The 26,305-nt window shown below is 36.6% G+C and overlaps 3 protein-coding genes across 3 annotated transcripts; 1 reads left to right on the forward strand and 2 right to left on the reverse strand.

The window, feature by feature from the left end:
• Positions 1 to 605: 605 nt before the first annotated feature.
• Positions 606 to 8,831, reverse strand: LOC147294535 (squamosa promoter-binding-like protein 1). The gene is made up of 10 exons (XM_086233009.1): positions 7,506 to 8,831; positions 7,069 to 7,250; positions 6,195 to 6,847; positions 4,285 to 4,359; positions 4,083 to 4,190; positions 3,871 to 3,988; positions 3,538 to 3,679; positions 3,231 to 3,381; positions 2,002 to 2,628; positions 606 to 1,491 (listed from the first exon to the last, which is right to left on the reverse strand). Exons 1-10 carry the CDS (start codon positions 8,087 to 8,089, stop codon positions 1,039 to 1,041), a joined length of 3,093 nt encoding a protein of 1,030 aa, XP_086089135.1. The 5' UTR covers positions 8,090 to 8,831; the 3' UTR covers positions 606 to 1,038.
• An 8,216-nt stretch (positions 8,832 to 17,047) lies between these two features.
• Positions 17,048 to 20,678, forward strand: LOC147294536 (Protein kinase superfamily protein). The gene is made up of 8 exons (XM_086233900.1): positions 17,048 to 17,224; positions 17,867 to 17,959; positions 18,256 to 18,506; positions 18,600 to 18,726; positions 19,165 to 19,438; positions 19,598 to 19,730; positions 19,887 to 19,973; positions 20,267 to 20,678. The coding sequence occupies exons 2-8, from the start codon at positions 17,878 to 17,880 to the stop codon at positions 20,381 to 20,383; spliced, it is 1,071 nt and encodes a 356-aa protein (XP_086090026.1). The 5' UTR covers positions 17,048 to 17,224; positions 17,867 to 17,877; the 3' UTR covers positions 20,384 to 20,678.
• Positions 20,679 to 21,218: 540 nt separating this feature from the next.
• Positions 21,219 to 25,551, reverse strand: GPK1 (glyoxysomal protein kinase 1). The gene is made up of 8 exons (XM_086233899.1): positions 25,060 to 25,551; positions 23,674 to 24,335; positions 23,443 to 23,547; positions 23,075 to 23,197; positions 22,827 to 22,997; positions 22,563 to 22,692; positions 22,028 to 22,240; positions 21,219 to 21,791 (listed from the first exon to the last, which is right to left on the reverse strand). The coding sequence occupies exons 2-8, from the start codon at positions 24,312 to 24,314 to the stop codon at positions 21,666 to 21,668; spliced, it is 1,509 nt and encodes a 502-aa protein (XP_086090025.1). The 5' UTR covers positions 24,315 to 24,335; positions 25,060 to 25,551; the 3' UTR covers positions 21,219 to 21,665.
• Positions 25,552 to 26,305: the final 754 nt, after the last annotated feature.

Here is a 26,305-nt window from a genome sequence, read left to right on the forward strand (position 1 = left end):
ATATTTGATTCGTCCATTTATTCGATCAAAGTTAGATAGGCAAATGATTTCCGATTTGGCTAATTTTTTGTAAGGATGATCTATCAATGAAGATGTAAAAAATGAACGGTTCGGATCGACACAAAACGACTCGTGTGGGCCCAAATAGAGTATACCTCAACATAAATAAGTTTTTATATATGAAGCGCATATGTGAATGAAGCACTTAATAGCAACCATTATTTTCAGTTTAAATCGTATCCAACCTCACAAAAAATGAAATAATGTCTCCAATATACTAATTTGTGGGGCTGGGTTATTATAAATTTATAATTAAATTGGACAAAAAAAAAATTTAGCAAATTTTAGACAATACTTCAAGATTCATATTTGATAGTCTAATGACTGAACTATTACAATTAAATTGAAAATTATTTCAAAGTAAAACCGAAAAATAATTCTATGTAGAACACGAATCAACTCATCTAAACAGATAATGATTTCATATGAAAACATAGATCAACTTATGTTAATGACTGAACTATCAAGTCAAATTAGACAGTTATCCAATTACATACTGTTAAAGCCATAAAATTGCACTGACAATGGGGTACCCCATTAGCAAATCACAATTAACTGGTGCCAATGCTTTATTTTGAAAAATGAAAATTAAAGAAATAAATTCTGTGCCATCCAGTTTGCAAGGAGTGTTTACACATACAATAATAGGGGATCAATAGTTGTCTAAAGACTCTAAACATTAAAACCTGGTGAGCAATCCTCAAAACCCATGTTATTTTGGAAGCTCAAATATACATACAAAACATCAGAAAAAGGCTGTCTTCATGTCTATTAACTCGGACAATACTCCTATGTACTTTCAACTTTCCCTATATACTTACTTCATATGAACTATCATCAACCCATATAGAACTTCCCAAAATCTAAAAGGATACAGAAAACAGATACTCCTTAGATTTCCCATAGAGGTTATAGACTTATGAGATTAAAAGAAATGACCTATAGCCAGAGTCACCGAGATTAATACACGTGACTAACTTAGCTTGGCCCATACTTCAACAGTTCCCACCTGAAGGGCTGGAACACGTAAACAACTTCAGGTGAGCTTTTAAAGAGCAAGGCCACACAAACACAGACAGCAGCAATGGCCACCATTGACAGCATTGCCGGCCTGTACACCAGTGACCTTGTGCTGCCATAAGCTAGCTTCTGTTTGCATAACTTGCAAGGTGCCTCTCTTGCTTTTATTCCAATCTTTTCAGTCTCCAAGCTGGCTACTTTCGATGATTTATGCACATCGGCTTGCTTCTGCTTGCTGTTGCTGTCTAAGATCACACCTGGGATGTCAAGCACAACTTGTCCGCTTTCTGGTTTCTTGCTGATTTTCCTCTGGACAGTATGGATATAGGAATAGCGGCCTTGCAGGCATGCATAATCAAACGGTGTCAATCCTGTACTGTCTCGAGCATTTTTCCATGCTTCAATTCCCACCTAAAGAAGGAAAGCCCATGTCAACTTGATGAGTGGATTATCTAACAATCTACAACTCCCAAGAGCTCTTATTGACAGAGTATTTAAAACGAACCCAAAAAAATGTTCATAACAGTAGTCCTAAACATGCTTGAAACTAGAGCGATTTAAGGAATCACAATTCATTTTTAAATGAAATATCATTGGTATATACTAAAGATTTGAACATAATTTAGAAAATTCTACAAGCTTGTGTGCCAAGTTGCCAACAAACATGGGGGGGGGGGGGAGGAAGGGAGACACAAAGAGAGAGAGAGATTTCTAAAAAAAAAAGGACATATGGAGCAGTCGCAGTTCTAGATCTTTAAGCCACCCAAGAACAAAGATAATTGCTATACAGAATCAGCTGAGACACAAGTCAATTATGTGAGCAAAAAAACAAATGCATACTAGAGATGGGATTGATGTTGTTGTGAATTCAGTACAAATAGAAATTAAAAAAAAGTGCACTGCAGACTAACGAGAAATTACCTTTCCAGGATCATCAGTTAAGGCATCCAATACGTGCTCACAGCCATCACTACTGGCTGCAACATGAAGAGGAGTCAACCCCATGGGCCCAACAACATCGGGTTTAAATAAGAAACTATTGTTGTCCCTGTCAACTTGTTGCTTCTGCTCTGGTCCTGTTTTATCCAAACCTTTATCTGGAACAAATCTTAATAAGAGTTCCACCATAGGCCTGCAACTTCTTCGCACAGCTCTGTGGAGGAGGCCCATATCCAATAATGCAACCTCAATGGAAGGATGTTCTCCAGCATCAACACTACCCCCAAACAGAATGCCCAGGAGTTTTTTAACTACAGCACACCAATCATGCTCCATGGAAAATTCCATCAGCAACCTAAATCGTCTAAAAGGAAATAGATCAAGGTTGGGATCCATGTGACCAAGTCTAAACTTAACCTGACTTCTATGGAGGAGCCATCCCAATTCATGTATAAAGTCCATAGCTTGGTTCTTGGCTTCCATTTTCTCAGGTTCTCTCTGGACCTCAGCCACCTCAATGACACCCTCCAGCATACAAATCTCTGAACATACTTCCTGCTCTGCAACTATAAATGGAAAGAAGCTGCTGCTGAGACCATGATCTTCAACCTGATATAAAAAAATTGATTTATAAAATTGAGAAATTCCATGCATTCTTCAAAAACTGAAACAATGGTTTGTGCAGAGCATCCTAAATAGTACACTGTCTTGAACCATTTTCTTTTTCCTTTTAATCCTTCTGATCATTTTCTATTCTAACTTCTTCTTTATAGGACTACCAGCTTCTTCAATACATTATTCTAGGATTTCATTTGAATGCCCCAATTCCTTAATGCACTGTTGATTAATGCAATAACGGAAGATGTTTTCACAAGAAAATTTTATACATTGATTCTGGACCAATTTTGTTACTGATCTTTCACTGTTCAAAAATTTCATATGGTCGATAGTACACCAAGGTCCAACTGCTCTGGAAATTCATGAACTTCCAGAATTGGACAAAACCAAGGTCAAAATGTACTATATTTCAAATCACTAGACTAAAGAATGTTTTATAAAGGACATATCACAGCTAGAACACAATAATTGTTACAGATCTTTCTCTGGTCAAGAATTTCGTATAATCTATCAAACATAGACTTAAATTTACTACCAATAGCTGAGCTCACTTCAAAGGAAAGAAAAAAATGATATTAGGCATATGAAAGAACCTCAATAAATCCTCTCCCAGTAACGTTTGGTATGAAGCAGGAGAATCTAAGGCACTGTAGCTCATCATGCTCAACAGTTGTATCGGCACCATCCATCAAGTCATAACAAGTTTCTTGGGCCAGATACTTCCCTTCTAGAGCACAGAATAACCTGCCAAGAGCTAGGATTTATTATTTGCCCAGTTATCTGGATAGGCATTAAATCTGAAACAACATCTAAAAAGAGATACATCTACAAAATCAGTGGGATTATAAAAAAGTAAAAAAGTAATGAGGCATGAGGCATGAAGGAAAGATGAAGGATTACCTTGTGGTGGAATGAGAAAGGTTAAAGCCTTTTACTACAAATTGAGCTCTCTCAGATAAAGAGACGGCAATTGGTTTGATGTATGATATCTGGCAATTTTTATGGCTTTTAAGAGGTAAGGGTGTGTCTAAGACAATCTGACCTGCAGGACAGACATAACTTAATCAAAATGCTTTATCTTTCAGAAGATGATTGTTTTGGTCCATCCCTATATGAATTAGAAAATAAATAATTGAATAACTACATAAAGCATGAATGTGTACACACACACACATATATATACACGTATGTATATATAGATACATAAAAAGATAGATGAGAGAGAGAACAAACCATTGTACATAAATGCTACAAAATGTTGCAGCCTAGTATACACCCATCCAGTTTTCCAAAAAGGATCATTGGCAGCATCTACAAATCTTTTCAAACTGGATCCCAGATGACAGCAGAGCTGTATGCAAACATAATAATAAAGGAGATAAAAAAGAGATCTTCCTGATACAAGGATCAACAATCTAAATTCTGGTATCAGCAAGGAAGCATACCTCCTCCCATGTGGAATTTTCAAGACGGAGGTAAATTGTCAAAATGATACATCCCGGCCTTATGTAGCTTTCAATGTCTGTCGGACTGTTGGATAACCAGTCGAGGATCTGAATATTCAAAATAAATTATAAAATCATGCTGTCTGTAGAATGAAACACCAAGTTACACTGAAAAGAAGCAAAATCAGGCACAAAAGATTACCTGTGATCGGAGAACAAATGGAAGATCATTCGGGTCTTTTCCAAAGAGTTTGAAAACAATTCGGTCTGTGCGACTCTGATATTTGACAGAAAAGAGCAGTTAAGACACATAACACTCTGGACACATTTTACATACTCACCTTCACAATAAAAAGCATGCTCAATATTAACTGATGTTACCACCTATAATTTTACTACAATTCCATTGACTGTATCAAGCAAATGCAAACACAACATATATAAATATATAGGGTTTTTTTTCAGTTTTGGTACCCAAACTTTGAGCCATGTCTTAATGTGGTACCCAAACTTTTATTTGAGCCAATTGAGTACCTAAACTTTTATTTTGTATGTAATAAGTACCTCATGAAATTTCCGTTATAATGGTTAACAAAATCTAGGGGTAATATTGTCACTCTAGAAAACTTACATTTATATATTTAAAAGTGAGTACCTAAACTTTTATTTTGTATGTAATAAGTACCTCATGAAATTTCCGTTATAATGGTTAACAAAATCTAGGGGTAATATTGTCACTCCAGAAAACTTACATTTTATTTCATTTCATTTATATATTTAAAAGTGAAAAAATTAAAAAAATGAAATGTTTCAAAAGTTAAACATAAAAAATAAAAAATTTGCTGCATCCTCCACCCAAACCCAGGCACATTGAACCATCATCTATTGAAACATTTGTGAAACTCCCGAACAGACCCAGATCTAGAAATCCCCAAGCCAGGAGCAGCTTTAATATTGTTCTTCTTCTTGGAGGGTGCAATCGTTATATCGTAATCGATATCATGATCATCTGATCTGGGTTTCGAATTCACTGTGAGAAGCGGAGAAATACGGGCCTTGTTGTTACGGCGATGACGAGAGTGAGAGTCAGCTCCTTTGGTGTTGTTGGAGGCATTTTGGAGGGCGAGGCTGGCTCTGACTGCCAAGGCCGCCATGTCCGTTGCACTGAGGCAGCGTTCAAGCTTAGACGCCGGCAGAATGAAATAGATCTGATTGGCCTCCAATCAAAGGGAGAGGGGGATGATGGTGCAGCAGTGGTGCTGGGTTTGAGTGAGAGAGAGAGAGAGAGAGAGAGAGAGGATTGGTCGCCGGCCGGTGAGGGAGATGGGTCCGGCTGGTGCTAGGTTGGAGGGGAATGGGGGTGGGGATGATGGTTCAATGTGCCTGGGTTTGGGTGGACGATGCAGCAAATTTTTTATTTTTTATGTTTAACTTTTGAAACATTTGATTTTTTTAATTTTTTCACTTTTAAATATATAAATGAAATGAAATAAAATATAAATTTTCTGGAGTGACAATATTACCCCTAGATTTTGTTAACCATTATAACGGAAATTTCATGAGGTACTTATTACATACAAAATAAAAGTTTAGGTACTCTAAAAGTTTGGGTACCACATTAAGACATGGCTCAAAGTTTGGGTACCAAAACTGAAAAAAACCCAAATATATATGTACATATATAAACAGCCATATTTTCTTAATAAAAGACACCAATCCATCTCAGCTTTTACGTCACAATAGAAGCATTGCTTAGGTATGCCATAATTAAGCACTTCATCTCGCCATCATTTTGGCAATCAATTGACAAGATAAATGGACAAGTTCAGAACCCAAAATATTGCAACCAAACTACCAAAACAGAGAGAGAACAAAGCTATCTTACTATTCAAAAGAAGAGGACAAGTTATGGGCCTTACAATGAATAATGACAATTGACAGCTTAATCCCTTGTTTCCGAAACAACAAATAAATACAAACTAAAGTTGGGTACAGGAAGAAATGAAAGACTAAATTATTGAGGTCATTCAATATAATCCGAAGAAATCCACAAATAAGGCATTTAACCAAGCAATTATATAGGGAATGAGATTCAATTACGACAATAAATACCTGATCCTCTCCACTAGAACTTGATGGTGGTGACTGAGTAGAAGTTGAGTCTGAAATCCCACTTGTCTGAGGAGGGCTTGACTTGTGAGAATCGCGCTGTATCCATAAAGGACAACCAAGAGACACAGTCCCTGGATTTACAGGGACATGAGAATTACCTAGGTTCTCTAAATAGTCCTGTGAATCGTCGTATGTACTATTTAAATCAATGTTATTTAACTGGATCCTTCCAATTGTAGCTTCTGGAGCAACTGACGGAACACTTTCTCTTAAGGGGAGCCGCTTGGTAGCCTGTAGACCTGAAAGAACTTGTAGACTTCCACGATTGCCATCAACTGAGGATATTCTCCTCTGTAACAAATCTGATGTAGGTACTGTTGGACATTGTCCTATAGGCCTTAAAGGGTTCTCAAGAATAACACAATCATCCATCTTAGAGGCCAAAACAGAAGGCTGACTGGGTTCAAATCCGTTCGAAACCATATCTGGCACCTTTTCAGAAGTCTGAACGGATGTCCCACCATTAAGTAAACCTTGAGATCCCTGCAGCAATGCAGATATGTTCCTTCCATCAACAGTACCAGCAAGATTGGCTAGGCTCCCCAACAGATGAGATAGCAGATCCTGACCCTTTGTTTGATCCGAATTATTAGCTGCATTTTATAGAAGGCATAGTTTCTAGAGTCAAAAAAAGTCCGACAAAGGACACATAAAATGAGATGAACAACAACACAGAAATAATGTCTGAACATAAGAGCAGAACCTTTGACATCAGCCAATAGCATACAGCACAAGACCAATGTAACAATCAACATCAATTCTATGTCTCAATAAAGCAGTAACAATTGAATGTGTAAATAAGGCAAAGACTTACAGTGCATATTTGAGAGTATTCTCAGCAGACTAATCAATATATAACTGCTTCCTCTTTCATCATTCAAGGAGCCTCCATTAACTAAAGTATCAGGATGAGTTTTTCTTCTCCTCCTATTGTGGCCAGCCAAACGCCTGCGACAACTTCTCTTCCCTTCATCAAACTCTTGAAGAACATGAAACCTGCCCATGAGCATAACAATGTTGCATCTAATTCAACAAACAGACAAAATTTCTGCAAAATTCAACTATACCTAGAACAGTGATGAACAGCTATGGACCCAAATCATAAGAACAACAAACCAATAATAAGAAACTTACAAACCAAACTCTAAATATCATCTTATGCAAAGAATGTATAAGAAAACAACAAATAAAAGACCTGGACCTTAGTTCACAAAAATTTTGGAAATTTTTCCACCATACAATGGAACTAACCTGCTACACTGTTGGCAGAACCGCTGCATAACATTTCCCACCAGTGCTTTACTTGCCTTAGAATGCAAATCACAGACCTTATGCCGTCGGTGGTAATCCTTGGCATGGCTAAGATTAGCCTTACAGTCCTCCACCTGACAAACTGCACGGTTTGAAGGAGTCCCAACTAACTTTGTTTTCTTCCCAGTCTTTACTACCTCTCCCTCAATAATGGGGTAAGCTTGCCCCCCAAGCTTAAGATTAAGAGGCCCAGCTTCATCATTTAACTCTTCGTTTTCTACAAAAACAGCTCTTCTCCGTTTCTCCAATTCTCTTTTACCTTTCTCATTACCCGGAGTGATATCATCCGAACCAGAAGAAGAACTGTTGGACAAACCAGCATTGGAGGGAGTTTCTAGCCCAACCGGGAACAACTGCCTACTCCTACAATCAGATGGTACAGAATTCAACGGAGTAGCAGTAAAAAGATCGCCGTCCCATTTCCAATCATTCAAATCCCATTCCAAACTCTTTTTCCCAACTGCCTTCAAATCCGTAACCATTGGACCATAGAAATTACGAGCCTTGCCCCCAAAGGCCTCCATAAATGAAAATCCCAGAAACCCAGAAATATTATAATGCCTATGGTCAAACTCCAGCAATTATAAATACCCAATTGAACAACAACCAAACTAACTTCAGAAATGAACCAATAGATTTCACCCAAAAACCAATAACTTAAATACCAACACACTACAACCCCATAAATTTCTGCTGATTATTCTCTCTAGCGACCCCAGAAATCCATAATACACCAAATATCCATGGAGCTACACAACAGCTGCCACATGCTCAAAGCCCACCAATTACACACTTATTCCCTCAAAATCCTCAACAACAACACCATATTCACAATCCCCCAATTCCATCACAAGCAAAGCTTTCAACTTGATAAAGAAACTTCAACCAAACAACTTCAAAAGCATAAATTTCTCTGCAAAGGAAAAGGAAAGAGAGAAACTTGCCGGTAGAGCATGAGTTGGTCGAATTCTAAGAGCTGCCGAAGACTGCTGAGATCGCCTGAGGAGGAGGAGGAGGCAGAGAGAATATAGGGACCCGAGGCAACAAAACAAAGCAGCACATGAAAATTAGGAAAAGGTTAGGAAGGGACTGTGTATAAATGCGGTTTCAGTGGGGAGAGAGAGTACTTTTCACATTTATTTAATCAATAGCAATTTTCATGACGCTATGGCAAGGAATCTAAGCCTCCACAACCGCGTGTACGTCTCTCGCTGTAAAAGAAAGAATTCATTTTGGTTGAGAAAATACGTGCTACCATGCTCTGTATCTGTATGTATAAAGCCAATCAAAGTTGAAAAAGGCTCTCATAATTTAACAACAAACAATCACTACTACTTTCTACTCTGTTTATCCGAGTGACTGCAGTTTTGGCCGCAACAAAAAAAGACAGTGACTGGAGTTAAACCTGCTGTGGTTTTTAACTACGGCTGCGTGCAAATACCTCTGACGTGAGTCGTGACGTGACCCCAGGTGTTGTCTGGGGTTTTTTTTACTGTAAAGTTTTTTAGTTTATTTTTAGAACAACAGCCTCCCCTGCACAATCCAATTTTAAGATTTGTTTAAAATAACAATTGTTTTAATAATCAACTAAAAATGTACCTACCACCTTTCAAAGTAAAAAGACCATAAGACCCCTAAAAACTAAACTAAACTAAACTAAAACAAAACAAACCCAACCGACCCTCTTTGCGATTAGAAGATATTTTAAACCACAACCTCAAATTCCACGGGTGCTTGAACATGAATAATATTTGGCTCCATCCATCTACCTCTTCTAGTACGTAAGAGGAGCTACTCTAATTTCATCTCACAAAAGTATGTACATTTTGATTTTTTTTATTTAATGTATATGTTTTTGTAGAAGCGCAAGTACAACAAAAGGTTCCATCATTCAATATCAGAATAAGACACTATGTCGAGTATGAGATCATACATAGCATGAGCTATGACTTTGTCGAAAGTTACCTATTTGTGCTACTTGGAAAATGTATAGGATCCACAAAATCACCCAACTGATACGACAAATAGAACCATGTTGGAAACTCTTAGGCACCATTTGCTTGCAAGCTAATTTGGAAATAGACATGGTACACATGAACTATGATTTCATGTGTAATCACTTAGGAAGCTACTTAGAAAAGGCATGATTTATAAAATCACCCAACCGAAGTGATGGTTTATCGTGGACCACAAAGAGAACATCTTGAGATAGTATATGAATTCTTAGAATTAACATCGCCAATGGATGAGGCAAATGATAGGGCAAATTTTATTTGAAGTGCCATGTCAAATTTTGGGCTTCTAATGGATAAAACAAACTCATGATCAAATTTGATGCAAGAGAAAATCGTGATATATTTGACCTAATGTCAAATTAGAGCAAATTAGAATTCATTTACTATTCAACCAATAAAATAATCTAACATTTTCAATATATCATTAATTCTAATAAAGAAGTTTTTACTAAATTATTAAAATAATATTTGCTCTAACTATTTGGATAGCAAATTTTTATGTCAAAATGACACCAGTTAATAAATGACACTTTTGGCCTATATAATTGCTACCTCCATTGGTGACGTTGTATCATGCTTGCCTTCAACTTGAGGTAAAGCACCAAACCTTTTGACTTTTTTATGGTTTTTATTTTTTGGTGATTTTGTGGTTTTCTGTACGTTGAATTGGATAAAGGAGATGAGTTTCTTATGTATTGAGTTAGAGAGAGAGAGAGAGAGAGAGAGAGAGAGAGAGAGAGAGAGAGAGAGAGAGAGAGAGAGAGAGAGAGAGAGAGAGAGAGGCCAAATGTCATTTAGGGGGTAAAAAACTCGTGCCATGACCATGTGGTCATGTGCAATTGTGCATAGTACGAGTAGCTACATTCTCAATCAATGCCCTTGGCCATTAGCCACCATCAGAATCTGGAAAAAGAAAATTAATGATTGTGACCATTAAATTGGTAGGTCCTTAATTAATTTGATACTCGTTGGTTAATTTACTGGCGTGCTTGGGTTTCTCAGTAAATTTTGAATTTTGCTAAGCACGCTTGGTTTATAATGGACAATACTCTTTACTGATCATACATTCATACATGACATATATATGCATGGAGGAATTCACTATTGCTTGTTTGAGAGCAACTATGAGACTCAGGACCTACTCTAGTGTTGTCTTCTTTTCTTTGGGTCACCACAAAAAAAAAAAAAAAAAACCCCCCTTGTATGACCATTTTTTGTTGATACAAAATTTGAAGGTTAATTCCAAATACGTGATTGAGTATCACATTCTTATACCATATTTTTATACTATCTGATGTGTCATTATTTTATTGGACAAAATTTTTTCTTTTTTTTTTGGGTTTTTATTTTTATTTTTTAGTATCCAATATATGAATGCCATGTAAGTTGCCACATAAGTTAGTATAAAATTATGGTATAAAAATGTGGTATATGTAGCACTATTGAGTAATTAATTACCACAAACAACTTACATGCATAATATATTACCACAAACAACTTACATGCATAATATATAAATTGCTTTGCAATGCCTAATTATTAACACTAACCAATTAACTATGTTCTTGTGTAATGTTGCAAGTTTAACAATTAAAAATAATTTTAACGAAAATTTTACCGGTATGAATTACGCACGCGTACGTAACTGTATTTAACAAATCTTCGTTCCCAGCAATCTTGCAACTTTACCTCAAGTTGCTCGAGGAGTACTGTACTAGCTGATGGATAATGGTTGTAGGCTTGTAGCTAGCTAGCTAGTTGGTGTGGACTCAAACACAAATTATTGAATTTCATTTAACTTTTTGCGTAGGACAAAGTAAGGTGCATGATAAGAACACATCGTAGCCAGTGGGGTTGCTTCCTTCTTCTTCGTAGTTATCATTGTTGTCTTGCTAAATTCACCCCAAAAGGTATATACATTTTATTCTTCCTCGATCTCAACAAGGATTGGAAACCCACTATGTTGTGGACCATGTTAATTTACTATAAAGCTAGCTAGGCAGTACTCGATCTTCTTTTTGCATTGAAACAACCATGTGATATATAGGAACCTATCCAGAGTACCAGTACGAGAGCTTAAGTGCATGTGAGTTATATATGCACCTTAATTATTATTTGCTCGATCACCTCAAATTTTGGCCTACCTTAACTATCATGTCTATTCATATTAATTAGTACCTAGTTTCATAATATTTCTCTCTTTATTTTGTTGAAAGAAATCTCTAAGTTCAAATTTTTCATTATCTAATAAATAAAAATTCATATCTAAACGTTAGTTTTCGATCCTCATTCTAAACGATTCTCAACCATTAATAACTTCATTTGTAAGATTTATAGTAGGGTCCATAAGCATCAACAACTGCGCGCTAATTAACAATTGTCCACACACCTGTGACTCAACGTAAAGCACACACCTGTGACTCAATGTAAAGCACTTTGTGATCGAAGATGCATATATGGTATGCTTATGAATTAATCTAGTTACTATTTTGGAGCAGACAAAGGTTATAAACAAGATATATACTATATACCCCCCCAATGTCTAATCTTCTTGCCTCTTCTAAAGTTGAGAGAACCAATCAAAACAAAAGACTATTGAGTGAGATAAGACTACTACTTGATAAAAAGTGGCTTTTGTTACAAGATTGTCACATTACAAAAGACTATTGAGTGAGATAAGACTACTACTTGATAAAAAGTTGGCTTTTGTTACAAGATTGTCACATTACATTTGGAAGAAGATAATTAAGAGTTAAAAACTAATAGCCATATGTATATATGCATATAGTTCTCTTGTTACACTCTGAATTAATTTGAATCATTAATTAAGTTGACTATTAATTCAAAGTGTGATCGATACAGATTAATAATTTCGCAAGAAAGAATTACCATGTATAAACATGTATGTACGTGTGTTGCGATGTGATTAATGGAGTTAGGGTTTTGGGAACCAATGGGAGAAAAGCAGCAGATCACATAGATGGTCTTTTGGGTTCACAACTTCACACTCAGAAACCTCTCTATGAGAATCCAAATAACTGTGAATATGATGCGGTCCCAGACCAAATGGTTGGCAGCTCATGTGCATGTTATGGAGGATAGAGCTTGTTCCGGAATGTGGGCCAAATGTTTAGTGTCATGCATCCAATTGGGATCTCTTTCTTTTTTACTTAATTGACCATATTATAAATATTTCAAACTCTTCTGTGAGTGTGAGGGTCCAAAGAAGAACCCCAATGTCCCCAAACTTGTGTATGCTGGTAATGGAACCTCTTAGTTAAAATGAGAATTCCAAGTCTCAAATTAAAAAGGAAATACTCACAACTGCACATGGGTAGACATATGGTCAACATGAGCAGTGCACATTAAGTCCATGTTATGGGAAATATTGCTTTAATAGTTTTGTTTTACACCATCGTTTAAGTATGTATGAATAATTGTTAATTGTTAATATTTGTAAGATATTGTGAAACACAAATTTGCTAACATTTGCCTTGTATTGAAACAGAACCACAAATAACCCAAATCTAGCTGCGTAGCTGCGATTGGAATCAACTCTACCTAACTAGGGGTGATTTTCTTGGCCACTAATTCATTTCCAATGTGCATTTCATGTCTTTTTTTTTTTTTTTTGCAGAGAAAAGGGCTGAGTCTCTGAATTGACCCTTTTTAACTTCTTAGATTATGAGTATATAGTGTGTGCTCAATTTCTTCAAAGACATGGAAGTGAGATAGTGCCATCACAGAAAGTGATAGCATTGCTTTCAAGAATACTAAAAAAAATCGACAAACTTTTCCTCCAAAACAGGTGGAAATGCTCATGAATCTTATCGGATATTTTTAAGCTTTTAATTCTTACAAATTACAATAATCTTGAAAAAGAAATAATTTTAATTAAATTATTTATTTGGAAAAGTATTTGAATAATGCACCGAGGTCAGAACTCAGAAGACTCAGAATCAAGATCAATTGAATTTTGGCTATGAAAAAAATTGAGTGAGTGGATCCGGGTATGGAGTTGAGGGCCCAGATGTTGGATATTTCTTTCGAAGGCATAAAGTTTTGTCGTTCTGGCAATTTTCAATTCACAACAAAAGGGCAGATCAGGTCATCTCCAGCACCAGAGTCCAGCATTACGTCTTTGGCTCCATGTAGACCGTTACGGGTAACGACGTAACGTCTCCAACTCTCTCTTCTTCTTTTTTAGTCGTAGGAAACTATAAAGAAAGCTGATTACCTTTTCCAAAGGAAAAATCCAATGAAAATTTGGGAAAGCCACTGTGCAAATTGCAATCTGTGCCTGACCTGTCAAGCTCTTTTGGGCTTTTCTCGAATGCTAGGAGATAGGGTATGGTGTGGGTTAAAATGACTTATAGTAGCTGAGTTTTTAGTCTATAAGCTTATAGTGAACATGGACAATATTTTTATATATTTTAATAGAAAATATTTGGCATTAAGGTATTTTAATAGATAATTTATATTTTTCACATTAAGGAAAATTATTTTTGTTTTTAAATCCAAAATAAAAAATAGCATGATAGTTTTATATAATAAGAACTTTTGAAAATGTGAAAGTCGCGCTTTGGACATGCAAAATGATCTAAGTGCTCTCACTATCTATAAGGTGTCGATAAACAATAGATTGATCTTATCACAGAAATGTAATTGATAAATACAATATTCAGGTCTTCGATTTGGATTCAATTGGAATTTCGAGAAAAATGATAAATAAATAAAAGAGTAAACAATGACTTGAGATAAAATAGAGAAAAGTGAAGGGGGAGAGAAGGGAGAAAAAAATGTTAAGTGGGGGTAGTCTAGACATTTCACAGGGTTACGATGTTAATTTTTTAGGAGGGCTGCTATTTGAACACCTTTTTTTTTCTTTTTGCACACCCTTTTGTTAAGAAAAAATAAAAAATCAAAGGAAAAGACACATCTCTCCTTCTCACACCAAAAAACCAACTTCATTTTTTCTCTTTTGCACACCCCATCAACAGACAAAAAAAAAACACACACACCTAGCCCCTTCATCTCCCTCACCCGACCACACCCACCCACGCAGCCCTCCCTCATTAGCCCTTTCTTCACCCGACCCACCCACCCAGCCCCCTCCTTCCCTCACCCGACCACCGTAAGTAGCACCCGACCCCACCCCCAACCTCCTCCTCTCTCTCTTTTCTTCTCTCCTCCCTCCCTTTCTCCCTCCCTCCCTCCCTTTCCCCCACCGTAAGCAGCACCCTCCCTCTCTCTGCTTTCTCCTTCGTTCGGCACTGGTTTGAAAATTTGAGTTTCCTTCGGCAGCCACCCACCGAACATCCACAAACCATTCGATAGGTAACCGACGAACATTCACGACCCATTCGGCATATAGCCGCCGAACCAGTTACGATTTTTTTGTTGGCAGTGGTGCTTCGTTGTGGTTGCAGCAGGTTGAGGTGCGATGTTGCAGGCGAGCTCGGAGAAGGGTGGGGCTCGGGTGCTAGCTGGAGACGATGTGCTCGGCCATTGGTGTTGCAGGCGAGCAGGATGAGAGAAGAAAAGAGAGAGAGGAGGAGGTTGGGGTTGGGGTCGGGGGCTACTTGCGGTGGTCAGGTGAGGGAGGGAGGGGGCTGGGTGGGTAGGTCGGGTGAAGGAGGGGAGGTGGTCGGGGTGAGGCTGAGAATGAGAGGTGTGTTTTTTTTTTTTTTTTTTTGTCTGAGAATAAGGGGTGAGTGTGTCTTTTCTTATAATTTTTGATTTTTTTTTACAAAAGGGTGTGCAAAAAAAAAAAAAAGTGTGCAAATAGTAGCCCTCTTTTTTAGAGAGTCATCAAAAATTGACATTTTCACACTCTGATAATTCTTTATTTTTTTTTTGGCCATACAACGCGATAATTCAAGAGCGGCGTGCTACTATTGCAAGTTTCCTAGAAAAAAGAGACATACAAATGAAAGAGGTTGCGAAAAGTTGGGCTGGGTTTTGAGCATCAAGCCCAAACTCGACCCCGGAAGTCATTCAGACCTCACTTTCTCAAAGTTGGGTGCTTGGAAGTGGGAATGGCCCGAAAGGGGTTTGTCTTGCATATTAAGCCCACAAAACTGGTGCCTGACAAGTAAATGGAAATGAGCAATAAAAATAGAGTCTTAAATTTTTTTCTGAACATTTGTTTATTTTATGTGTCATTATTTTACTGAACAGTGTACTTTCTTTTCTTTTTTAGGTTTTATTTTTTAGTTTTTAGTTCTAATATATGAATGCCATATACATTTGAAAAAAAAAAGTTGAAAAAAAAAATTGGGATCCTTAGCACTATTGAGAAGAATAAAAACAGGACGTGTAAAGTCACAATTTCAGTGGAATGGATAATAATTGGATATGATGATTTAAAAACAAAAGACACGCTACAATAGATCTGTCTGCATGGCATGCGAATGGATCAAACGGTCCAAAAAATTACACCTTATTAATTGTTATTAATTAAAATAGGTGAACTCATCAATTTAATTGTCATTTTTGCATATGTATCATGCGTCTGTATGGTAGTACAATCCTAAAAACAACTCCGTAGTTCTGTAGTTATTTCTTTGTTCCTTCCTTACAAGTAGGCTTGACTTGCGCATATTAAGAGACAGACTGACATGAGTTAGGCCATGAGTAGAGTAGAAGAATGTAGGAAAGGAATAATTGCTTTGCTTTCCATAATTTAATAGTAAAACAGTACATTATAAACAAATGGGGATACTACCATACGCCAACCACTTCCAGCACAGCAACACCTCAATTATTTATACGAGATTTCTCTTCTTGTTAACTTGTTATTATTAATCGGATAAACCAAAACAAAACAAAAAAACTTGTAATTAATTTTGGTGTCTTTTGCTTCTTATTCAGTGAAATGTTTAGTCTGTAAGTGCTAAAGCCTCCATGCAAGCTACTCACATAGATAATTCAACACAAAAAAACTGATCATAAATTATTACATTTCAATGTCAAAGTTTTATGGACATAAAATATTTAAGTTTACTCAAGTACATTGATATTGAGTGATTACACATATTTAGAGTTTAAAACGATTTTTAAATTGAATGATACATAAGAGTATTTAAAGGGATTGGAAGTTTCAAAAATACTCATCATAGTGTTCGTTTGACCTGTTACACCTCCGTCCAATAAATTGTGTTTTTTTTTTTTGTTACATTCATCCAATAAATTGTTAAGAAAATGTTTTTATTACAAAGTTTTTTTTGGCCATTATTTTATTACAAAGTATTAAATTGCTTAGATATGGATATTTTTCCAAAAAGATATAATATTAAATCCCTTAATATTTTTTTTATATTTTAAATAAATTAGTAAATATTCAAATGGTTGGTTTTGGACAGTTACCAAACCCGTGAAAGGATAAAGGGAGACTTGAGTATAAAACTCAAAACACAAATTTCCCTGTTTTCTCTTTCTTACAGAGTTACAGCATTACATAATACATTAGTCAAAGGAAAGAAAAGAGAGACAGCCCAACGCTTCCTATTTGCATGTCTTCGCTAAAAGTGCTGTCATACGCCTCCTCCCCCTGCGCACCATAACCGGCTTCTTCAGTTTCATCACTTCAATTCAACACTATACTGAAAACCCAATTGCCAGGACCATCTCATCATACCAAAGGTCACAGCTTTCTTCCCTCTTAACTTGTATTGTCTTTGTTTGTTTTGCATAAAATCCCCTGAATTTTTGCTTATTATCATTCTGTCCTTTTTCTTTTAAAAAAATTTATAGTTTCTATGAGATGCACTTTTTAATCTAAGTTTCACTCATTTGCTTTTGATTTATTGTATCGGTTTGTTGCTGAGAAATTTTATCTTATATAGTAACTTGTGAGAATTCTGAATTCGTAAATTTTGAATTTTTTAAAATATATTTAATTTAATTTGTTGATTAAACTTATTGATGGATTTGAGTTTTGATGCAGATTTTCTTTATTTGTTTGGAAATATGCAAGTGCTTCATCTCTTCTTGGTGTTTGACATGTAGAGAAGGAAGAAACTGGGAAATTTTTTAATGCTTTAAATGTATATATGGATATTTGGACCTAAATTTTCTGTTTTGCATAGCATAGCATTGCTACTAGAACCATTGCAGATGACTATCTTCCCTGGTCAAGTGTAAAAAAGCATCTTGATTCATTGATAATTTAGTCATCTCATAACATATATGCCAACTAAAAGCATCGACCTTTTCGAGAAATTTTATTGTGCACTGTTTATCTATGCAAGATTGCTAACCGATGATTCATAACTGTTCCTTCAGGAGAAAAGATCATGGGCTGCTTCAGCTGTTGTGTACAAGATGATATTCATAAAGCTGCTGAGAATGGTCCGTTTGTAGCAATTAACTCAGGGGGTAAGTCTGTATACCCAAGTTTGTTTTCTATGGGGGTTTGGTGGGGGGTTATGGAGTTAAGAGGACTCTATTTCACATTCAATTTTCTTGAGAAACATACATATCTGTGTGTTTGTGTACATTAATCATTATTCATTATTACGAACTGAGTGCATTGAAGATAATAATAACATATTCCATGATTTTTCACTTGGAATTAGCTAGGGCAACTTGTATGCCATTTGTTTTCACTTTTCAGATATCCGTCTTTTATGGCTTCTTATTTGATTGATATAAGCTACACATTTATACCATAGGCAGTAGCGGAGGTTACCATCCCAAAGAAGCTGCACCAAGGGATACTCAGATTGTAAATATTCAACCCATTGCTGTTGCTGCCATTCCAGTGGATGAATTGAAAGATTTAACAGATAATTTTGGCACAAAGGCCTTAATTGGTGAGGGTTCATATGGAAGAGTATATTATGGTGTTCTGAAAAGTGGGCCGGCTGCAGCTATTAAGAAGTTAGATTCCAGTAAACAACCAGAGCAAGAATTTTTAGCACAGGTTAGGTTTAAAGGAATGTTTTCTTTTTGGTACTTGACATGGTATGCAATTTTGTGCTCAATTTTATTTAATGCTTGGAGCATAACTTTACAGGTCTCCATGGTTTCAAGACTAAAACATGAAAATGTTGTTGAGCTTGTTGGTTATTGTGTTGATGGCCCTCTCCGTCTCCTTGCCTATGAGTATGCCCCTCATGGGTCTCTTCATGACATTCTCCATGGTAAGTAATATTTGCCACATTTCTCTGCTTTTCGAACCACCACCTTTGCCTATTGTTTGATGTCATTTAGATCCTCCATAAATTATAAAATTTCCAAGGATCACAGAAATCATTTTTGCTGTTTTGAGTGAAACCTTATTTGTTTAGAAATTTCTGATTGGCTTAATAATTTATTGTTGATAGTTGTTGATGTATTATGAATCCTAGTGCTTTTAAGCTATTTCAAAAGAAGATTTAATTTTACTATAAATACTTTTAACCTCCTAGTCTTCTTAACTACGTCATATAATCTGTTCAATGAGTCGGTTGGCCTCCAAACGTTAGAAAAATAGCTCTTTAACTGTTACTTTTTAGGCCGTCTCTTTTGATGAGTTAATAATAGCAAGATAGCCTCATCTCCTTGTTAATAAAATTTTGTTGCTTAATATGTGGTTATAGGAAGGAAAGGTGTCAAGGGAGCACAACCAGGTCCAGTTCTGTCATGGATACAAAGGGTTAAAATTGCTGTTGGAGCAGCAAGAGGACTTGAATATCTACATGAAAAGGCTCAGCCTCATATAATCCATCGTGATATCAAGTCATGCAATATACTGCTTTTTGATGATGATGTTGCAAAGATTGCTGATTTTGATCTGTCAAATCAAGCCCCTGATATGACAGCACGTCTTCATTCTACTCGTGTTCTTGGGACTTTTGGTTATCATGCTCCAGAGTAAGTTCTTCCTTGATGTACTGTATAAACCACATTATGATGTATACTCAAAACTTTGATTTGGCATATTGTCTCCCTTGTAATTGCCATTGTGAAGTAGGCACGCCTTAAAACACACTGCCACTGAGCCTAATTCTGATATATGATTTTGAATGGCAGATATGCAATGACCGGGCAGCTGAGTTCAAAAAGTGATGTTTACAGCTTTGGTGTTGTCCTGCTTGAACTCTTGACTGGGCGTAAACCTGTTGATCATACATTGCCTCGCGGACAGCAGAGCCTTGTGACATGGGTACTAACTTCATCCTAGTTCTTGTCCAGTAGTAACTCATGCTTGGTGCTTGTATCCTTGTTTTTTTCTTTTGGAGGGGTGGAAGGGTGGAATTTTCTTGGTTATAGTTTTGCATCTTTCATTTGAGCTGAATTTTAAATTTCTGGATTCTGTTAGGCAACACCAAAACTCAGTGAAGATAAGGTGAAGCAGTGTGTTGATTCTAGACTCAATGGAGAATACCCTCCCAAGGCAGTTGCAAAGGTAATGTGGAATGGATTGAGTAATTATTTTACTTGCTATTGCTATTTTTCCTTGCATGCACACACACACACACACACACACACACACTCATACATGGTTTTGTTATGTTTAAATTGTAAATTGGATTGACAAGAATACAGCATACTTTTGTTCTGGGCAGTTGTAGACTAATTGAAATGGTAGGTAGTCGGGTCACTCTCGTTGGAATCAAGTCTTTAATCTCATGACAAGTTGTAACTGATGATGTATTTCGCATCCACTTATCACCTTTTATTTGTATGTGCTTGAAACAGTTGGCTGCAGTTGCTGCCTTGTGTGTCCAATATGAAGCTGATTTTCGGCCAAATATGAGCATTGTAGTCAAGGCTCTACAACCTCTACTGAATGCTCGTTCTGCTCCCCGTCACTGAAACAACAGACATGTGAATTCCCGACCTGTCAATCTTTCATGCAGACAATATTGTTGAGATTCGTTTTGTAAACATAGTTCTGTAGATCATGTGCCTTCATTTGGTTGCTTTTAGTCATCAAAATCTTAATCAATTTATTTTGTAATTCACACTCTGATACAGGTTTAAAATTACTTATTGGAGCCTTTGGTTATTTGACCATTCTACATTAAGATCCTTTTCTTGGGTAGACATTGGTCTCCTGGATCAGAACACAAATTAATAAAGAATAAGATTCCAACATTTGGAAAATTAATTTTTGTGAGGTGGCGGCTAGACTTTGAATTGTTACACTTGGACTTGAGTAGGAGACTAGAAAATTGCAATCCCACCATTTTAAAAGAGAAAAGTCCCATTTCCTATAAATGAGGTGAATGTGGATTGCAAGACCAAACAAAGGCTGTGCTATGGTGTTACTTAACCTCCTTTCACTTATTTGCAATGAGTTTCATTGAGCAAACCGTCCCAAACTGCATGTGACCTTTAAAACAGCAGATCTTTTATCATGAGAAGTAGTTCCGAAAAATGGAAGGGGAGAATTAATACAAGGCACATGGTGTGCAAATTTGGCATTCAAAATCACATCACATGCAACCATTATATGAACTTGGCAATCATATGACTCCGTTGCTTCACTTTCTTTGTACAGAATTTCTCATCTCATGTTTTGCTTCAAAAGATGAAATGGTAGTGGTATATTTAACAAACTGACATATCAACTATGTGGCTCTGCCATGCCAACCCATGATTAGTCACCAACGGCAGCATGGCATGACATATCAACTGAACACAGTGCTACTACACATATACAAGCCAAAAACGTTTTATCCTGCAAACCATGTCTGGGAAACAATTTGATTATATGTCATCATAAATGTCTTCTTCTTTTTTTCCTTGAAATTTTTCCTTCACAAGAAGGACAAAGCATAAAAAATCTCATGAACTACAATCACCTAAAACCGGTAAAAAAGGGGGGAAAAAACCAGAACTGTACACACCCAGTGGCAAAGGGGTCCCCTTCTAATGCCACTCCATACACAATAATCATCTCTCCAAGATCTATATGTAGGTTTATATATATATATATATATATATATATTTTTTGAAAAAATCCTTCCCATTCTGACTCCTTTCCTTCATCTCAACAAAAGGCAGGCCCAAGAATATGAAAGCTTGAAAAGAATGCAACATGTTCCCTTTGGGTTGTATTCCTTGTGACTCTATGATCGATTTGTCCCTTTGCCTATGTTCGATGGTTCCTTCTGCTATCTGCCCTTGTATCTGGATTGTCACTCCTATCTGTATCAGAATTTTCTTTCTGAGACTCAGCCTCCATATTCCCTGCTTGACTTCTTCGGCGTCTTCGGTCCTGAAATCCAACCAAGTAACATTAGAAAGATAACCTTAATTAACTCCTCTTGTAAAGTTTGACCTTATAAGGATAAAGATGAAAACCCAAAATTAAAAAGCCAAGCAAGCCAGGAATTTAAATGAAATCTATATTTGTTTCAAAAATGGATACAAAGAATGTTTAGCATTGTTTTCATAACATGGCACAAACTCAGCTACTGTTTGTTAGTTTTAAAGGTGATTTCAGAAACATACCTCTCGAGGTATGGGATATTCCTCTGATTCAAGCATGCGAACAACTTGACTCATCTTAGGTCTTTTATCAGAATCCGGATCTACACACCTCAATGCAGTCAAGAGGGCTCGTTTAAGGGCACTTGTCGATGGCCTGGTCTCAATGTTTGGATCTACTACCTCTTCTGAACGCCTGCTTCCAACCATCATCTTGAGCCAATCTACCAAATTTACCTGCAAGAACCACCAAGAAGGTGTCAGAAGAACAGTGACTATACTGGTATTATTTCATTATTGCTGATAAACAAAATATAGATTGCCATGATGAAACATATCAAGCAGATGACAACTCCAGGGTGATTATCAGGTATGCATTTGTCCGGTAGCAATGAAATAACAAGCTAAAACTTACATTAGCCTGTGCAAACTATATAAATTTAGAGCGGATTATCAAATATGACATGAATTAATTACTGATACAGTATAAGAAATACAGAAGTATAATTCATTCATGATATCAAATTCTCACTTTGAAAAAGTAACATTTATTGCATACCTCTTGTGCCGGACGACCATAATCCACTGGGTCTCTTCCAGTTATTGCCTCCAAAACCACGACACCAAAGCTATAAACATCACTCTTCTCATTTAAAAGGCCAGAATTGGCATATTCCGGGGCCACATAACTGAAAAAATATGATGAAAGGAACACATAAGAAATGATTTTTATCACTAAACTAATGGCATATAGTTCTTCTACCAACATAAAGAATCTTCCAACCAAAACTGCAAGTAACTGTTCATTAAAAAAATTACTAACCCAAAGGTACCCATAACTCTAGTTGTAATATGACTCTTTCCAGCACCTAGCAACTTTGCCAGACCAAAATCAGATATCTTAGCATTGAAGTCATCATCAAGCAAGATATTGCTTGACTTGATGTCTCTATGCACAACTTTTGGCTCAATGGCCTCATGCAAATAAGCCAGCCTGCAAGATGTAAAAATGAGTCAGAAGGAGATAAACCACAAGGGCAAACTCTCTAACTAAGGTATAGGCAGACTTACGCTTTAGCAGTGCCAAGGAGAACTTTCATGCGTGCCTCCCATGTAAGATATCCATGATGGCGCATAGCTCCATGAAGCCATTGCTCCAAATTTCCATTGTTGACATATTCATAAACCAGCAACCTGAAATAGATCACAGGGGTTTAAGAACTAGGCCACCTAAATCTCTCTCTCTCTCTCATCCATAGTTTAACATGGGAAAAGTCCTTATTGGACATTGCATGCATATCAATTTGTATTCATTACATATAAAACTAAGGACGTGACAGCGGAACTCTTTAATTTTTGAAAAACAAGGTGCTCAACAAATAATGACCACATATTTTACCATGTAGAAGTTACTACAGTAAAATGAAAGGGTATCATACCTATGGGTGCCTTCAATGCAGTATCCCAAAAGTCGAACCAAGTTTTTGTGTCGTACATGCCCAATAGCCTCAACTTCCACTCTAAATTCCTTCTCTGCTTGTCCTCTATGAGATGATTGAAAAAGAATATATATGTTATAAACTAGTAAGCACAGAAATATAGAATTTTAAAAAAAGAGAAAATATGATAAACAGAAAGCTATGGAGCTACTGAAACAAGATGCATCTTACAGGTTGTTGAGGAGCTTCTTCACAGCAACAGGATTTCCATTAATCAGATTACCTCGATAAACAACTCCATATCCACCCTCACCAATGACATTTTCCTTCAAAAACCGATTTGTTGCAAATTCTAAGTCCCTTAATGTAAACCAGTGACCCCAACCCAGGTGAGAGAATTCTGGTAGACCAGAAAGAGGTGAAGGGGAAGTTATAGGGTGTGAAGAAGGCCTGTACATTGTCCCCGCACCACACTCGTCTCCAGATTGAGAACCAACATTTTCCTTCTCTGCATTGTTAAATGAGCCTGATCGACTGCTATTATCTCCATTTTTATGGATCAAAACTTTCTCTGACTCTTTGTCATTGAATTTATCATTAAGGGTGAGGAAAGCACTGTTATGGGGTACATAGTTATTTGCTGAAACTTGATCAACCCTAACCTCTTTGATTTCCTTTGAAACATTTGGAATTTGACTAAGAGGAAGCATGTCATTAGACTTTCTGGATCTCTTTCGTGAAGTGAGACAAACTGAGAGCACCACAAGAATCATCACTATAAAAGCCCCCACAATGATCCCCGTTAATACCCAAACCCTTAAACCGAAAACAAATGTCTTCTTGGCTAACACAGAATCAAGACTAGATGCCATTTTTTGCTGATAAAGAGGTCCCTGCAGAGTTTAAAGCAAAAGAAATAAGAAACTCCCCATATCATGCATCCAAAAACTCAGATTTTTGCATATTTAGCATTTTGTTCCTGAATTTAACTGCTTATGTCGTTTCACCTCTTTCAAGGTTCATGTTGAAACTTAAATTACAGAAGCCTGACCTCTACATAACAATGCCCATCCAATTTTTCTTTTTAAAAATAAGAACGCACGTCCAGAATTTGGGAGCATAATAAAAATTAAGAAAGAAGTAGAAGAACCAGATGATCCAGATGGAAATTGGCACAGATAAAGCAAAGGAAGAGCAGGAAAAACTGTACAAAATTTTCTCCTCTCAGTTCCACCGACTTTCAAACTACGAAAACATATTACAGTACCAGTATAACGAACTCATACATTTCGTAAATCATTTCATATTAGCCAATATATACAACCGCTAAAGACTAAAACTTTGATCATATTGGACCCAGGTAAACTAATAACTGCAGAAACTTTAAAGCCTAATACAACAATCACTTGGCTTAGACTGCTTAGTTCAGCCCAGTTCTGCATTACCCGTGAAAGTCGAAACGGTTGAGTTTTTAACATCTATGGAATAACAGCAAGAACAGTAAAATTTTCAGATTTTCAGTTCCTTACAGTTCGGTCAGCAAACAAATAGATAAGAAAATAATATAAAGGTAACAAGAAATAACCATATATACTGGAAAAGTTTCTCAATTGGTACCTTTCCTAAAATTCAATTTGAAAGCCTTTTTCAGCCTCCTCCACTGGTAATGAACCAAAACCAACCACTAGATCTCTAATTGAAAGAACCCACCCAACTTGGAAATGAGGCTATGACCACACCCCCAAATCAATCTCATTGTTAAAAGCTCCAGAGAGAAATGTGATATTGCTGGGTTTCCTTTCTGGGTTTTCTCAATTGGGCAAATGGGTTTTTATATCCAAGCTCAGATAGAGCACTCACCCCATCGCACTTGCCCCTGTTGAAAAACTCCAAACAAAGGTCACACAGCACAGAGCGCGCCTAATGTGTCTTTGTGCAGTCCAAGGGAAATGGAGAAGAGAAGAGGCACATGGAATTCTGGGAAGGGCAAATGGAGGTGGTGGGGTTAATAAGAAGGGGTGGAGTTGTCAGTGGTAGGTGATGAGGAGAGAGAGGCATGCCTTACATTACATACAGTAAAATAGAAGCATGAGAATTTTTGAAGCTTTCTTTGCTGTTTCTTCAAATTTCTCTCTTTTCTTTTCTTTATTTCTTTTAATTCTTTATGGTAATGTCTAAATTTGTCTCGAGAGTGACAGATAATCAGAAACTTAATCAGAAATTCAGAATAGAATTAAACAATAGGACCCTTTTTGGGCTTTTTTTTTTTTGTTTTTAGTTTACAATTTCAGATTTAATATGTGCATCTTTAACTTTTTGTTTTTTGTTAGTCAAACATCAATTTTAAATTAGAATATCTGTTAAAAAATAAAAGTGATTATGATTACAGGGGACAAGTAATCAGTGTGATCTTGAAGAAATGTCAAGCACAACTTGTGAAAAAAGGTTGAAAGGTCAAATGAACAGACTGGACAGCAAATTAACCAAAACCCAATCTGATGCCTTCGTTATGAGGGTATTACACAATTCATGAAATATCAATTCCTCCCTCCTTGAGCTTTGTGAATTTCTATTTTTATTTTATATATTAAGGTTGGGATATCCAAGTTTAGTAGGTCAGGTGGTCAAGGAAACAGACTGGACTCCGCACCAATTTTTATAGACATTATACCCAAACCACCCCTCTATTTCATCTTGAAAATTATATAATACTTTTCTCAGAGGAAAATGAAATCTAGTGTATGGGCATGACTGAAGACCACAGTACTCACTTCATTGGAGAAGTGCATTTCTGCATAAAACAACCACAAGCACAACCACAACCACCACATCCACATACATATAAGCCACTACCCACCAGGCA

This window comes from Dryas octopetala, chromosome 2 (genome assembly GCF_963921425.1).
Source record: "Dryas octopetala chromosome 2, drDryOcto1.1, whole genome shotgun sequence".
Taxonomy (NCBI): domain Eukaryota; kingdom Viridiplantae; phylum Streptophyta; class Magnoliopsida; order Rosales; family Rosaceae; genus Dryas; species Dryas octopetala.

What these genes read in the sequence shown, in the direction of transcription:
- LOC147294535 (XM_086233009.1), bottom strand. Translation starts at nt 8,089, where the DNA reads ATGGAGGCCTTTGGGGGCAAGGCTCGTAATTTCTATGGTCCAATGGTT. An exon ending in GTTCTAGTGGAGAGGATCAG is followed by an intron (nt 4,360 to 6,194) that starts GTATTTATTGTC and finishes GTCAAATATCAG; the next exon opens with AGTCGCACAGACCGAATTGT. An exon ending in CATTTGTTCTCCGATCACAG is followed by an intron (nt 4,191 to 4,284) that starts GTAATCTTTTGT and finishes TTGAATATTCAG; the next exon opens with ATCCTCGACTGGTTATCCAA.
- LOC147294536 (XM_086233900.1), top strand. Translation starts at nt 17,878, where the DNA reads ATGGGCTGCTTCAGCTGTTGTGTACAAGATGATATTCATAAAGCTGCT. An exon ending in TGTAGCAATTAACTCAGGGG is followed by an intron (nt 17,960 to 18,255) that starts GTAAGTCTGTAT and finishes TTTATACCATAG; the next exon opens with GCAGTAGCGGAGGTTACCAT. An exon ending in CTCCCAAGGCAGTTGCAAAG is followed by an intron (nt 19,974 to 20,266) that starts GTAATGTGGAAT and finishes TGCTTGAAACAG; the next exon opens with TTGGCTGCAGTTGCTGCCTT.
- GPK1 (XM_086233899.1), bottom strand. Translation starts at nt 24,314, where the DNA reads ATGGCATCTAGTCTTGATTCTGTGTTAGCCAAGAAGACATTTGTTTTC. An exon ending in AAGAAGCTCCTCAACAACCT is followed by an intron (nt 23,548 to 23,673) that starts GTAAGATGCATC and finishes ATCATCTCATAG; the next exon opens with AGGACAAGCAGAGAAGGAAT. An exon ending in ATGGTCGTCCGGCACAAGAG is followed by an intron (nt 22,241 to 22,562) that starts GTATGCAATAAA and finishes TGGTTCTTGCAG; the next exon opens with GTAAATTTGGTAGATTGGCT.